Below are 16,217 nucleotides of genomic sequence, written 5' to 3'. Positions count from 1 at the left end.
GTGTGGCTGCCTGGGGGCATACCTGATGGAATAAAAGGGTTACAGCGGAACATTCAGGCCATGGATCGGCCGTGATTTTTACCTTCTTTGCAAAAATAGGATACAAGTACCAGCAAAGAAAAAGGCAGTTCTGATGGTTTTGAAATTGATTGACATTTGAGAGCTTAGAAAGTTTGAAGATCGTTGTTGTTTTCTGCACCACTTTCCCCCCTTCTCATCGTCCTTAAAACCAGGACGAAGAGAAGCTGGATTAAACATGGTGCATCGTCTCAAGGTTAGATGGAGAGATGAGGGAGGGATGAGAGAGAGAGAAAGAGAAAAGCGCTTCTCTTGGACTCTGCAGTCTTAGCGGGACAGGAGTACATGACAGTGTTAGTTCGCACTGTCTGGGAATGCCCTGTTGCTGGAGATTGATGGATTCGTGCAGCCACAGTTCTGCTTTCTGGAGGGAACCATGGCTTTGGAGTCTAGTGGGGAATTTACGGACAAACTTTTTCCCAATCCAGACCTCAAAGGTCCCTTCTTTGGGGATGGTCCACTCTGAGCCTACAGTCCCTTGGTGCCAATCTTTGAGGGGCTTAACAACTCCTCCTCCATAGATGGATTTCATGTACTGCTTGGCTGTCCTATAGTCAGAAGTGGTACCCTTCTGTTCCCTAAGTTTCCCTAAACTCATGCTCGAGCCTTCTAAAAGTAGATGCGTCCATCTCCAGTGTCCCGCGACCTACGCTAGGACTGCCCTGCGACACACGCTGGGCGGCTGTTACTACCCTTCGTTCGCCTCTGAGGTGCCCTTGGGTTTCTGGCACCTACACACGGACTCCGTTCACCCTAGTTAGACCTCAGGAAAAGGAGTAATCAGTGTGAGGAAAAGGGCTCTCGCCGACACACGGCGGCCCTCTGAGTCTCCTGATGAGATATACCAGCCTCGGTTTTGGCTCTGAATAGTGACCTGACCACAGGATAGGGCTTCCAATTGACCTGGAGTGGAAAAAGGGTGCACAGAGAACACACAGTACCTTCTGTGGGGACAAGGGGTGCACAGGAAACAAACACACACTACTCCTGTGGGGAATGGGGTTACTCACACAGCTATTGGTATGCCCAGGTGATATATAGATCACCTTGTCTCCTTAAAAAAATGCTCATCAACTCACTTTCCTTTGCCGATATGATTCTATATAGTCAAGCTGAACAGCACACGAAGCCCTTTTTGCAGTGACTGATCAAAAACCTCTCACTCAGCAGCAACCCTTGAATTCAGACAGTAGTTCCCACACAATATCATGAGACCCCCAGTACTCCTAACCAAATCTACAGAGAAAAGAGAGGGAAAGAAAGAGAAAAAAGAGAAAAGCACCAAAATATGAAAACCTAAAAAATAAAAATGGGTTAGTAAAAGAAGAAAAATGTAAATGTAAATTAATCAAAGAAATACCCAAACGAAAATAGACAAGAATAACTGAAAAATAAAAAAGGAAAAAAACTTGATTACAACAATAAAACCTTAGGAACACATACAATTGTATAGGACTGAATTAACAAATCAATGTCTTTGAGGGTTCTCCTGAAACCGTACAGGAGAATTTCTACCCACCCAGTCATTGAAATGTTAATTTGCCCAGCCCCAAACAGCTTCAGATTCATACCAGAGAAGCAGGATTTAACATTTCAAGGTCCCAAAACCGTTTTTTCCTAGACCTTGGCTGTCCCTGGGTTCTCTGCCTTTGCAAAGAAGCATGTCTGGGACCATTACCCCACCTTGCTGAATAAACCACTTCACTTCTAGGTGTGGTTCTGGGGTACTTAACATACCTGTGTCTGTTGCCATTAGCAACGTTACAATATCGTACAATGTGCCCGTATTCCCTGCATGCAAAACAAAGGATAGTTCGCCTCCCTGCATAATACCTTGTCGATATGACTTGGCGCACAACATTAACCATCATAGCATGACTAGATCCCACACTACTATCTGTATTGAGTCCACTTACCACGGACTCATCTGAGGAATCTTCTGGCCTTGTGTTAATACGTCCAACTCCAGGGTCAGACACATTGTCCATCTCCATCCCTGAGTCGGTTCCACTATCTAAACCACAATCCTCAGACTTCTCCATGCTAACAGCCCATACATTTCCTCTAATCCCAGACACATTACTCTCCAACGGTTGTTTCAATGACTCTGGCAATTCCCTTACAGCACCCTGTGCATGCGTCAGGCTTTCAGATAAACATTCATTTTCCTTGCACAGCTCAGTATTACACCTCACAGTACATTCATAATCAGCGCTAGCTTCAGTTGCCTGCTGGACAAGAGTTCTCAATTTAACAATTTCCACTTTTAAATCTTCCACTTCTCCTTCCAAGCTCAGCTTCAGCCTACAAGACTCCTGATATTATCCGCTATCCACCCAGCAACAAAAATCGGAGCATACTTGCCTTTCCTTTTGCGCCATTTTTTAGTACCGATCAGGTTTGCTACACAATTCTGAGCCTGCAGCCATGGATCAGTAGATCCCTGCATAGCCTGAAGAATGGCCGCCGTGTCCTTCAACTTTGCTACTTCTTTAAAAATACTTTCCATTGCACAAAAAACAAACACCACAATGGTTGCTACAAAAAACAAAACACTAGTACCAATTTCTAGGAGTTGTCCCAATACTTTTGGCACAGAACCTTTCTACACTGTAGTACCCGTATTAATTATGCCAAACAAGTCTACAATTCAGTGTAACAGCCACAGATATACAAACATTAAGCAGAATCATCAACTATAGGACGATTTCACCACTAAACTGCCACTAATGCGCACACAATGATTCCTGTATCAGACTGGTCACTGAGCTATCCCATAACCGAACACTCAACTGATATCCAGCACAAAACTTATCAAAACAAAATCAAACTGTACATAGAAAGGTTACAAAAAGACAAGATAACTATTCGACAAAACTAACATTTCAGGCAAAAACAATCAGATCGCTTTCCATAGTAAACTAACTAAGATAGTCGACATAAACTTAAAGATGGTCGACAAGCACATGGTCATAATTGCCTCTTACAAAATCACAGTAACATAAAAGTTAAGACCCTGTACTGCTCATCATACAATCTCTGTACAATCAACTCAGATCCACCAAAAATTACACAAGGGAAAAACTCTTACCTTATCCTTACACCCTTTGACGCAGCAGATAACAACCACATACACCAAAAGGTTCTTTAAATAGATTTCTTTCTGATGTCAGCAGATTGGAGTACACAGATTACAGTTCACAAAGAGCAAAACTTTCTCAAAAATGAGAGTAAGGAAAAGAATATTACCTTATGCTGGCCTATTTTGCTTTTTGAAAATTAAGCTGTGTCTCCTTTAAGTTCTGCTGATAACGGGGAAAAAAATTACCTCCTTACTGAGCTCGCCATCTGTTGTAGAAAATATTAATAGTTGTAATCAGCTCGCATCAAAGTTTGTGTAAGGAAAAAGGCAAGTCCCCCTTCCCTCAGCCGCAGTCAGAGACAGACACATGTGTTACCATCTTGATTGAAAATTCTGAGCAACTCCTCCCCTCCCTGCTCAGTCTGAGTCTTTTATTTACTAACAAAAGGTGTAAAAGGGGCTGGCCCAAGACAAGGATACAGGAAGTGATGACATACAGGAAGTGATGTCAAAGGACAGGGCGGGGCAATCAATGTGGCTGGGCAGACAATGCACACACCCCATAAGGAAGGATGAGTCATGTTCATTGTCCGATCAGCCAGGTGGCCGCCCACCCCCCATCGCTGTCAGCATGGACCTCATTCAATACTGCTCAAAGTGACCAGTATCTAGTGAAGATCATTCTACTGGTTCCTATAGGCTTGAAATTATCTGCGAGACATTGCTACGGCTATTGTCAGTATACGGTACTAGTATATCGACAAGGCAGATATGCATGTCTTAAAAGCAGATATGTCTCCAAGCCCATGAGAAGGTTTTCATACTGACTGTTTTACCACTGGTCCCGATTCAGCCAAAGTACCCTCTGCTAGAGCGCTCCTTGGCTAAATCAGACACAGGGAGACAGATGACAATCTATAAAAACACACACACATCCTAAGATAAAATGTCCTCATAATAAAATTCGCACAACAACGGTATACACACACACACACACACACTCACTAGAGAGGGAGAGAGATATTTTTATATAGACCTACACACACACATACAAATATGTAAGTATGTAGTTTATTAACAAATAAACCGTAAAGTGTCTTTGATAATTGAGTCTACTACTTTTATCACTTTCCATCAGAAAATATTATACCACCTAGGCCAAAAATAAATTAATTTTACATGGTGCTTTAACTTCATGCCCGATACGTTTTAAATATGTTCTGAGTAATGATGTTGGAAGTTTGAACTTTCTGCTCGTATTCTTAATCACTAAACACCCACTGAAGAGAATCAGAATATTTCCGAAAGCCACACTTGAGGGGGCCTGAGGCGTTTGAAATACCTCTGGGAGTGAAAGGGTTAGTATGGCCCATCCATCATAATGAGTATAAATTGTACGTGGAAAAGCTCTTTATAGTCTCATTTGGCAGGCAGGAAATATCATCCAGACTTAATGTGCCATGATTATGCGTCTTTAACCTGAACATGTCCTGCAGCTACCAAAAAGTTGCTAAAGCATATTACAATTTTGAAAGCACGGTCTTGTTTTGCACAGAGTCTGTATATACAATAAGCATTTAGGGACATTATGGGACACTTACAAGAAGTGATGCACCAATAATAAAAATTAATGAAACCATAGCAACCAAGTGCCTTTTTTTCCATCTTGCTGAAAAGCAAACATTAAAAAGCTGATGCTGTACTTCTAATATGTGTAATACGCCCATTTTTAGCTCCTAAAGGTGTTTTCCACCTTAACACTACAGTGTATTCAGTATCTTATATCCTCCAGTGAAATATTATATTCTTGATTTTAGATTAATATTTTTTTAATTCTTTATTCATGAGTTTTTAAAAATAAGCAAATCAAGAAATTCAACAGAAACATTAACATATCAGGACAATACCACATACAGTTGTGCTGTTCCTCTACTATTCTTGCTAGAAGTTTATGTATAAATGTACAAATGGGTGTTGCCAGTTGGGGGGGGGGGGGGTGTCCCTGCACAGTGGGACATTATCCTATTAGTGCTGCCAGTGTCAAAGTGCAGGGACACCAAAAAGACAAATGGGGAGATTTATCAAACTGGTGTAAAGTAGAACTGGCTTAGTTGCCCCTAGAAACCAATCAGATTCCACCTTTCATTTTTCACAGCTCCTTTGGAAAATGAAAGGTGGAATCTCATTGGTTGCTATGGGCAACTAAGCCAGTTCTACTTTTCACCAGTTTGATAAATCTCCACCAAAGTTTGGAAACAAATTCCTTTTACTATTAATGAGATAACATTTACTATGATTATTTTTTAATGTGTCGCTTTTATTTATTTTTAGTCTTGACAAAGCTCTCCATTCTGCTGGCATCAATACTGGATTTGTTCTCTTTGGTACAAACATAACAAACCCATTGAATATTCTTCTTCCAGTTCTTCAGCGGGTTAGTAATATATTCTCAACATTCATACAAAAAGAAGGATACATCAAATTGAAGCACACCAAAGCATACAAATCAGTTTATAGAATGCAAGAGACTCTCAAAGACAACCTATAGACAATAGAAAAGCACTTTAGTGTTTTTTAATTGTCTGTAGTTTCTTTTAGGCCTTGTTAACATCTCTGCCAAGCAGATCTGTTAAGCTGTTTTTCGGTGGAGAACATCCTGCCGGATTTCAACTGATCCGGCATTGCAAGATTCTCTAGTCTGCCGCCGAACTTCCATTGACTGTAATGCGGTCCTGCTTTCCGGCATAAATGCTGGGTTTCGGCCCTACAAAAACTGTTTCATGCAACGTCTTTTTGACGGCCAACAGCCAGTATTTGTGCCGAATCTGCTTGACGGAGATGTGAACGAGGTCTTAGAGTCTCTTAGATTCAATACATTTATTTGTATACATTGTATGCTTTGGTGTGCTCCAATTTCATATTTACATCCTTTTGTGTTGGCTATTATATACATGGGATGCATTCTTCTTGTGGTATTTATTTGTGGTGCCTGCTCTCTCATTCAATATTATCGAAGGTCATTTTACCATAAAATGTATGAATCAACTTTGTATCTAGGTAGCAACTTAAAGGGTTATCCTTTGTCCACAGTATAGGGGAAAAGTGTCTGATCGGTGCGGGTCCGACAGCTAGGGCCTCCACCAGTCATGGGAATGGGTGGCCTTCTGTTCTACCATTTGAATAGACCACCAGAGACACATGCCCGCTGTCTTTTGATTCAACTCTATTGGACTGCAGGAGATAGCCGAATACTAGCCCTCAGCTATCTTTGGCAGCTCTATATCGCTACATGGAGCAGCAGAACACATATGTGACCGCCACTTCACGCAAATTGAAGAACACCCATGATCGGGAGAGGCCTCAGTGGTCAGAGCTAAATGGTTTGGACTTCATACAGACCATGTGTGTAATCAAGTTTTGCAGTCTTTTCCTACTCTCCTAAAAGGAGTTATCCCACATAAGTAAAAAAAAAAAAAAATATGATCGCAGTATTAGAGCAAAAGTATACGTTTATTGGATAAAAAAGTAGAATTGAATGGAGGCTCTAGTACCCTGTTGGGCTGCCTCTAACCTAGATGCAAGTTGAGATACGGTTGGGCATGAACAGGTTTCATATGGTGTGGCACATTTGCCCACAGATGTTGCAGTTAAGGTTTCTCGTTCACGACACCACTGCATACAAAGGCAATAGTGGTTGGTGGTCAATGACAGGACACATAATGGGCACCATAACATGAAATTTCCTTCTGCAAAGCTCCTGGAAATGGTCTGGGCAGAAACGGGTGTTTAATGAAGGTGCCATATGTGCCTGGATGGTGGACAACAAAACTCTGGTAACTGCTAGTCAGTGAATCAAACAGCCCTCTCTGCTGGTGGTCTTTCTGGACCATCTGCAGCCTGTACACTATGTGCACCCTCACGTAAGCACTGCTCCAAACATTTCCTAACAGCTAGGCCAGAATGGACTAGCAAGTGGGCAATTAGTTTAAAAGACCATCCTGCTGATCCTGATACCGCCCTCTCAAAGTCATCTGTACAAAATGTCTTTGAGTGCATCATAAAATCATATCTAGCAGTCATCGGTCGCTCACCAAGACGTACACTAGACAAAAGTAGCCTCTGTGAGCCTTTTTTAATTGGGCTTTATTTTTATTTTAAATCATTGTTAGACTGGAAACTAACCTGGTGTTACATAGTAGACGTATTAAGGTGAATATCTTTACTATATTTTACTAAGAGTGGGAACATAATATATATTAATATGTATTTCAAGAAATTTGGTGCATTATCTAAATTACTTTTCTTTCTTTTAGGTTTTCCCTCTTGATTATATCCTGATTACAGTTATCATAATGTATTTTTTCTTTACATCAATGGCCGGCATCAGAAATATGGGTATATGGTTCTTCTGGGTACGGGTAAGTACATGTTTCAGTGCACAGAAGATTGGGAGTGAAGTTTAGGAATGTCTCAGTGATGGTAGGACACAATAGTAGGGCCCAGGTGGCAGCTGTAATGGAGATCGGATGCTATAATCCTAGTGTCAATCTCCAGCAGTAGTATGCCCTCCAGTCCAAGCTAAGCTAACAGTGGAGATCAAAGACACCACTGATTTATGCTATTTAATCCTTTAGGCACTGCATTTAACTCCCCATGGGGAAACAGTGGTGGCAGTGATGACCCCTATCATATTCTAAAGTGAATGAATTCTTTATATGGACCCTGGATTTAATCTAATCTTGATTTAATTTAATTTAGTGATTGATGCAGCTGTATGAGATTAAAGTGTCTAGTATTCCAGAAACCTTTGTATTCTTATCCTTGTCCTCCACCACATTCAGTTGTATTGCTTCTTTACATGTCTCACCTTTTAGCTCTGCAGTAGCGCCTGTACAAGCGGCTTAGATTCCTGTAGAGGCGCTATTTCGCTTTGAAAAAAGTCTGAGGAGTACTAATACGCCTCAAGCTTTCCCTGCGCAATGTGAACTACGAGGGCAGCACAAAAATACTTGCTGGTGCCCAAAGCGTCTGATTAAAAAGCTCCATACTCAAAGAAGTCAGCGGGAAGGCTGCTGGCTGGCCACTTTCAGTGAAATACTGTTTGATGCCATGCCCTTCTGATGCCTGTGGAGGGCACGCTATTTGTGAAAGAGTTGAAGTTGAGCAGCTGGGTAAGCAGACTCTCTCTTGTAGTGTTAAGCAGAGATTTAAAGTGGTAAAAGTTGGTGGCGACCGGCAGGGCAGGCATTTGTGGGTCTGTTAGTGAGAGAGCGTGGCACAGGCTCGGCACACAGACAGAGCAAGCATCTGGGGGAAGTGATGTGAGACGGATGGAGGCAGCACCGCAGTGACCAGGGTTCTGCAGGAGGAGGTATTGGCACCATCACTGTGTATCGAGCAGCAGGGACACAAGGACAGACGTGTGTGTGTGTATATATATATATATAACACATTATATACACACATCAGCCTGTATGAGAAGACTGACCCATATCTACAGCTGCTTATACTTTCTGTGCTGCTTTCTCTCAACTTTAAGGGATACGAACAGGCAGAGCAGATGGGCACTGGATTATTTTATGAGTGAAAATCAGCAACCAAAAATGGCTTTGCGGCCCCGCGTATGGCTCTGTTATGGCGGCCCCGCGTATGGCTCTGTTGTGGCGGCAGTGATCTTATGTTTTAGTATAGGATGTTGGATAAATGTAAAATTGTCTACATTTGCTATTTATGCCTGGAATACAGTTATAGAGTAGACTAACAATGGTTTCCCTGCATGTATAGCAACCTCTTAACATTATGTAGGCCTACATAGGCTATATATGTGAATTGCTGCCAGATGATCGCTAATGAGCGTTCATATGAATGCTCGTTAGCGATCATCGGGCAGAAAAACTCCCCTTCTAATACACCCTTTAATATTTAAAGGGCATTCGGGGCAGTGCCACCCATCTACTAGATAGTTGATCACATTACATTGGGAGGGCGTCCTTGCTGTGTTTGGCTGTTTCATAGACTTTGAATGTAGCAGCGATGCACATGCTTTCCACGATCAAACAACTGGGGTAGGTGGGGACAGCCCCCCATTCTATTAATCTGTGGGGATCCCAAAAGTTGGGCCATCACGATTTAACATCACCTATGCAATAGATTAGTGATAATTGGTTTAGTCTAACTTACCCCTATAAACGCTGAAGTTGGGCTGCTTTCACACATCAGTGTTTGATTAGTGATTTCTATCAGTGATTGTGAACCAAAACCAGAAGCGGAGTCTATACAGAAATAAGGTCTAACGGAAACATTTGCGTTCGTTCTGTGTTTTGGACCTGCACCTGGTTTTGGCTCACAATAACTGATGGAAATCACTGATGAAACACTCACATGTGAAAGCGTCCTTACCCAACTAACAATACTCTGCCATTTTGTATATACAGCTCATGCAAACCCATGTGTATCAGGCTTGCCCCTGCTGATCCAGTGAACCCACCTACAAACAAACTTTGTAGACTGACCCCACAGTCAGGTGTTTTTGTTCTATTTTATTGTAATTAAAGCTCTAGACACTGTTATTACATAAAGACTAGTTCTTCGGCTTTGAAATAATGACTGCTTCGGGCTAGATAAAATAATAACAACTTTATGCTACTTAATCACTTCTAAAATGTCCTTCACAAAACGTCGCGGTGGCAGCCAAATGAAATAATAAAGAAAAACATTTTTAAAATGTATGTGTTGAGAAAAGGTTCAGAGTTTTTTTTTTTTGTTTGTTTTGTTTTTCCACATAGCATACATTTATATATTATATATTCAATTTTTACCTATAGGAAAATAACTGCTCTTTTTTAATATCTACATAATGACAAACAGATGTTTGATGCACGCGTTGTCGCACTAAACGACCATGGTCACTGTAGCTTTGGGCAGGAAAGTGGAGAAGGTGAAATAATATTCTTTCTGCTTTTAACATTGTTAAAATCCTTGTGTCATGTTAACAGTTGTACAAGATTAGAAGGGAGCGGACGAGACCTCAAGCTCTTCTCTTTCTCTGCATGATTCTCTTGTTAATCGTCCTTCACACTAGCTACATGATTTACAGCCTGGCCCCACAATATGTCATGTATGGAAGCCAAAAATATCTGGTGAAGGTAAGATCTGCTTTTTAGTTTGAGTTATTCTTGTGGCATTCCTGTGACCAATAATGACAATCAACCCTTTCTTAACCAGTTCCAGACCCCCCCTCCTCCTAACCAGGCACATTTTCTATTTTTTTTAGCACACGAGTCTGTGAAAGCCAGAACATATAGTATATTCTTTTCTGTTCAGTTATGTAAATCATTTTTGCGCCTTTTTTTCAGTGATGCATTGTGCTTCATTTGTCATTTTTATTTTAGTGTTTTTGTTTTTTATTTAAAAATTTTTTTTTTTTTTTTTTTAATAGGACAACATACAATTAAAATAGTGTATCTATATTTGTTTTATTATGTCCCCTTTCCATAATGGTGGTTTTGATGTATGGTTTATCGTGGCTGGGGGCAGGGCTAGAAGCTGCATTTCAGCATGTAGTGCTCTTATTATTATTTTTTTTATGGCAATGGCGTGCCCATCTAGGTTAAACCTACAACAACCCACAATTACAGCGCATCAATCCTCAGAAAAAAGCATGAATAAACACCAAAACACGAGGATGCTCTTTGTATAAAAATAATTAATTTTATTAGATAACCTAGAAGAATAAATATTAATGTTGGTCAGAAGGCATAGGACATGAAGAAACGAGCCTCTAAAATAGGGCTCAACAATGCGGAGAATCGCACTTGAGGGAAATTGCACCCTGAGCAGCCACAGTTGCAAAAGTGTTGGAGAGTCGGATGAAAATAAAATGAGTAATAGGTAGTGATGACAATACCATATCCCCAAAAAAAATCGAACCTAATAATCCAAACTACGGTATCCTGGCATCCTCCTCATTGAAACCCAGGTGAATAGTAGGACTGCGGCTGTATAATAATATAACTAATGGCTGATGACTACTAATGATAACTAATACCGCCAGTCTAACCCACACTGAGTCTCTCATTACATACCCGTATTGCTGCTGCTCATGGTGTCAAAGAATCCCTAAAATGCCTCAACCTCGACACGTGTTTCGACACGTAGGCTTCGTCAGGAGCAACGCCCCCGTTGCTCTTTTGAATATATTAAAACATAATTTTTCTCAGCAATGTGCACACATATGAACATGGGACCAACACATATTCCTTTAGCTGCCAAGCGCACATGCAACAGGTCAGCCAGTTTCCTAGCTACAAATCTGTTGACAGATGTTCTTACAGATGCCAGATGTTAAGATGTTCTTGTCAGGCATAATATGTTACGCCAAACTATTACTCACAATGGCCACCAATTTTCACACCTACTCTACCCTGGCCCTATGTACTTTTGTGCCTTTTACTAAAAAAATGTCTGTACTTGATAATGATTATTATCCTTGGGAGGTGAGAGTGTGCTAAGTGAGGAAACCTTTCTGGGTTACATTTTTTTTAGACTTCAATGTGTCTTTTGAGAGATTTTACTTGCACTCCAAATGTCTGTAAATGAGGGTAAATGACGGTATACAGTACATCTGCAGGCTGTTTTATATAAATGAGGTTATCAGGATCTAGCAGGTAAATATTGCTCTGCTTTTCAGAAAATACATTTGCTAACATAAGCTAGGGGTCTTTGTCTAAATGGTGTATATTTATGATCCTTTATCTGCATTTTTGGTGATATGAATAAAAATGGTACATGTTTTATGGGTTGATATTTTGACCTCTGTATAGTATTTCTGTTAAGTAAAGAGTTTTTTTTTTCCCCTGTATATTTTTCTTTTAGGGTTATAATACAGGAAACTCGTCTAGCTCTGCATCCATAAACTGTGATGCTAATGCCCCTGATGGTAAGTTGCTTTTCATTATTAGTTTCTTGTGATAGACACATGGTTTATGAAATTTGACTGCTATTATTTCTTACATATTGAAAGTTTTGTAGATATACAGGTAAAGCCTCATGTACATGGCCGTTGTTTGGGTCCGCATCTGAGCCGCCGTTTTGGCGGCTCGGATGCGGACCCATTTACTTCAATGGGGCCGCAAAAGATGTTGACAGCACTCTGTGTGCTGTCCGCATCCGTTACTCCATTCCGCGGCCCCGCTAAAAAAATATAACATGTCCTATTCTTGTCCGCGCTTTGCGGACAAGAATAGGCATTTATATTGATGGCCGCCCGTTCCGCAAATGGCGGACTGCAAAAAAACTGAACGGTCGTGTGCATGAGGCCTAAATGGTATATTTACTTAAAGGAGCATTCTGGTTATAGTGCGTAATCCTTGGCATGGTAGAATTTTGCATGATCTCTAAACAAGGGTCTAACCAAGTTGTCTGCAATGCTCCAAATCTTAAAATTTAGTCTAAGGGTAAAAGAATGAGAAGACATGACTCATGGTGGTATTTGAGCCTTCCTCCACCTCTCCAAACGGCAGAAGACCCTCACTTTGTTAGCAAAGCCCTGGGTGTCACCCGTACAACCTAAAAATACAAATGATCCAATAGGAATGCGTTGTGGTTTAGCAAAGAGTGACGACGTATATACCTTCATAGTATGCATCTGGACGCAATTGGGGTACTCTAGGCGGGAAAACCAAAACAGAAGAATGCTTTCTCTAGATACAGTACATGACGTCCCTTCTGTAGCCATCTAGCTTTTATACCAAATATTGCACTCTAGGTATATCCAAGATTTAAATATGTTTAAAATAATTACTATATCCCATATATACTATATCATCCCATATCTACAGGATAGGTGATATTATTGGGGGTCTTACCGCAGGGACCCCTACCAATCATGAGATCAGGGGCCCCCTACCCTGTGTAGCCCCAAAAATGAATGGAGAGACCAGCTGGGCAAGCGCTCGAGCGCTTTTTTCCTTTCTATGGTTCCAGAGATTGTCGAGTACACCACTCGGCTATCTCCTGAACTTTTTTATAGAAATGAATAAAGCGGCCTCGTGCAGGCCCGACTGGCTGCTCTGTTCAATTGTGGGGGCTCAACTAAGTAAGTATAAGGCCCTTGTTCTTGTGATTGAATAGTTATCCCCTGTCCCGTGGCAATAACTTAAAAAAAAACTGATTTACCCCCTTTAAATGCTATGGAGACCTTTGGGACAATATTTATCATTACATGCTACTCATTTTGGGCTTTTTTATTTTTTTTTCCATTAGTATTTTATTAAATTTTTTAAACCTTTTTTTTTTCTCTCTACACTTATTAGTTTCAGTAAATTTAGAAACTATAGCTTTCGCCTCACATTGAATCCATCAGGGAGCGGCTGACGGCTTGATCTGTTGCCCCATCTCTGAACTCCTGACAGCTGATATGTGCTCATTATAGTAAATGTATTTGCTAAGTTTTGATAAAAATTTGTGTTACTTATCTTGTACATATCCTAAGTTACAGTTCATCAGTTTATCAGTTCCCTGACAGTTCTGCTGGTTGTCATTAGAAACAGACAACAAGCTTGTAGTCAGTTCCGTACAGCTTAGGGTACTTTCACACTTGCGGCAGAGGATTCTGGCAGGCAGATCCGGCAATCTGGACACAAACGGATGCATTTGTCAGACGGATCCGGATGCGAATCCGTCTGACAAATGCATTGCAATACCGGATCAGTCTTTCCAGTTGTCATCCGGAATTATTTTTTTTCACAGATTCAAAGGTCTGCTCATGCGCGGACCGGAAGAACGGATCTGTCAATGCGGAAATTTTAATGCCGGATCTGGCACTAATACATTTTAATGGAAATTAATTCCGGCAAGTGTTCAGGATTTTTGGCCGGAGAGAAAACTGCAGCATGCTGTGGTATTTTCTCCGGCCAAAAAACCTAAGAGGGACTGAACTAATGCATCCTGAACGGATTGCTCTCCATTCAGAATGCATGGGGATAAAACTGATCAGTTTTTTCCTGGTATTGAGCCCCTGTGACGGAACTCAAAACCGGAAAAGAAAAACGCTAGTGTGAAAGTACCCTTAGCTGAGCTTCTATAATGCAGTAGGACAGTAATTTTTTTAATTTTTTTTTCCTCCTACTGTATGATTTGCCATACAGTATTTGGTATAAGAAACAACGCAAATTTTAAGAGGTTTTGTCTCATTTAAAAAAAAATCAACTCTGCACCTGGATCTGCATATGTTTGTAATTATGTAATTAAAAAATTAGTTTAGCCACTGAGTTATTCAGTAAAATATCTGTATATTGCAGTTTGTTTTTTTTTCCTTATTTTTCTGTTCACCTACTGAGGTGGCCGCACGTGCTCAGTCACATCTAGAAATAGAACACTACTCCCTGATCTGCCAGCTAGAAACAGATCTAGCAGAGCAATTGGAGCAATGAATGGGGGAAGGGCTCTGGGTCCATATGGGATACAGGGCTGGTTTTGTCTTTGTTAGAAAGAGATTGTCATGAACTACTGTATATGATTTCTCAATTGCATTTGTTAAATTAATCACAGTATAAATCCTTTAAAATCAGAAGAGCAACCAGTGAATGTTAGGAGATTTTAGATCTGTGATTCGCTCTGAACTATTATACAGACGTTAAAAAGGTTGTGCAGCCTGTTTATATTGATCGCCTATCCTCAGGATAGGTTATCAGTATCTGATCGTTGGGGGCCGACACCCAGCACCCCTGCCGATCAGCTGTTTGAAGAGTAGGCAGCACTCCATTCAAACTTCCTCTTCATTACACTACGTGTCGTCTCCCCTGTAGTGGTGGCTTAGTGTTATTACAAGTACTCGCTCCATTCAAGTGACGCGAGTACCTGTATATACACTGCACTTCAATATCAATACCCCCGCTGATCAGATATTGATGATAAACATAGAAACATAGAATGTGTCGGCAGATAAGAACCATTTGGCCCATCTAGTCTGCCCAATATACTGAATACTATGGATAGCCCTTGGCCCTATCTTATATGACGGATGGCCTTATGCCTATCCCATGCATGCTTAAACTCCTTCACTGTATTTGCAGCTACCACTTCTGCAGGAAGGCTATTCCATGCATCCACTACTCTCTCTCAGTAAAGTAGTACTTCCTGATATTACTTTTAAACCTTTTCCCCTCCAATTTAAAACTATGTCCTCTTGTAGCAGTTTTTCTTCTTTTAAATATTCTCTCCTCTTTTACCTTGATTCCCTTTATGTATTTAAAAGTTTCTATCATATCCCCTCTGTCTCGTCTTTCTTCCAAGCTATACATGTTAAGGTCCTTTAATCTTTCCTGGTAAGTTTTATCCTGCAATCCATGTACCAGTTTAGTAGCTCGTCTCTGAACTCTCTCTAAAGTATCAATATCCTTCTGAAGATATGGTCTCCAGTACTGCGCACAATACTCCAAATGTGGTCTCACTAGTGCTCTGTAGAGCGGCATGAGCACCTCCCTCTTTCTACTGGTAATGCCTCGCCCTATACACCCAAGCATTCTGCTAGCATTTCCTGCTGCTCTATGACATTGTCTGCCTACCTTTAAGTCTTCTGAAATAATGACCCCTAAATCCCTTTCCTCAGATACTGAGGTTAGGACTGTATCACTGATTTTATATTCTGCTCTTGGGTTTTTACGTCCCAGGTGCATTATCTTGCACTTAACATTAAATTTTAGTTGCCAGATTTTTGACCATTCCTCTAGTTTTCCTAATCCTTTTTCATTTGGTGTATCCCTCCAGGAACATCAACCCTGTTACAAATCTTTGTGTCATCAGCAAAAAGACACACCTTAACATCGAGGCCTTCTGCAATTTCGCTGATAAAGATATTAAACAATATGGGTCCCAGAACAGATCCCTGAGGTACCCCACTGGTAACAAGACCATGGTCTGAATATACACCATTGACTACAACCCTCAGCCACTGCCTAATCCATTCAACAATATGGGAGTCCAAGCTCAAAGACTGCAAGGCTGCAGAACCCCTTTAACTCAATCAATATAATATAAAAAAAATGCAATGTATTTA

At 40.8% G+C, this 16,217-nt stretch overlaps 1 protein-coding gene across 1 annotated transcript in view; it reads left to right on the top strand.

The window, feature by feature from the left end:
* Positions 1-16,217, top strand: part of LMBRD1 (LMBR1 domain containing 1) — a 263,866-nt gene that overhangs the window by 187,330 nt on the left and 60,319 nt on the right. Inside the window, exons 11-14 of the mRNA XM_040428628.1 lie at positions 5,492-5,594; positions 7,474-7,578; positions 10,156-10,305; positions 12,035-12,098. Coding sequence (XP_040284562.1) covers positions 5,492-5,594; positions 7,474-7,578; positions 10,156-10,305; positions 12,035-12,098 — 422 coding nt within the window. The remainder of the gene's footprint in view (positions 1-5,491; positions 5,595-7,473; positions 7,579-10,155; positions 10,306-12,034; positions 12,099-16,217) is intronic.

The sequence above is a fragment of the Bufo bufo genome, chromosome 4 (genome assembly GCF_905171765.1).
Source record: "Bufo bufo chromosome 4, aBufBuf1.1, whole genome shotgun sequence".
Lineage (NCBI taxonomy): Eukaryota > Metazoa > Chordata > Amphibia > Anura > Bufonidae > Bufo > Bufo bufo.
The sequence above is the reverse complement of the archived record's forward strand: the minus strand, read 5'-3'. Positions and strand labels throughout refer to the sequence as shown.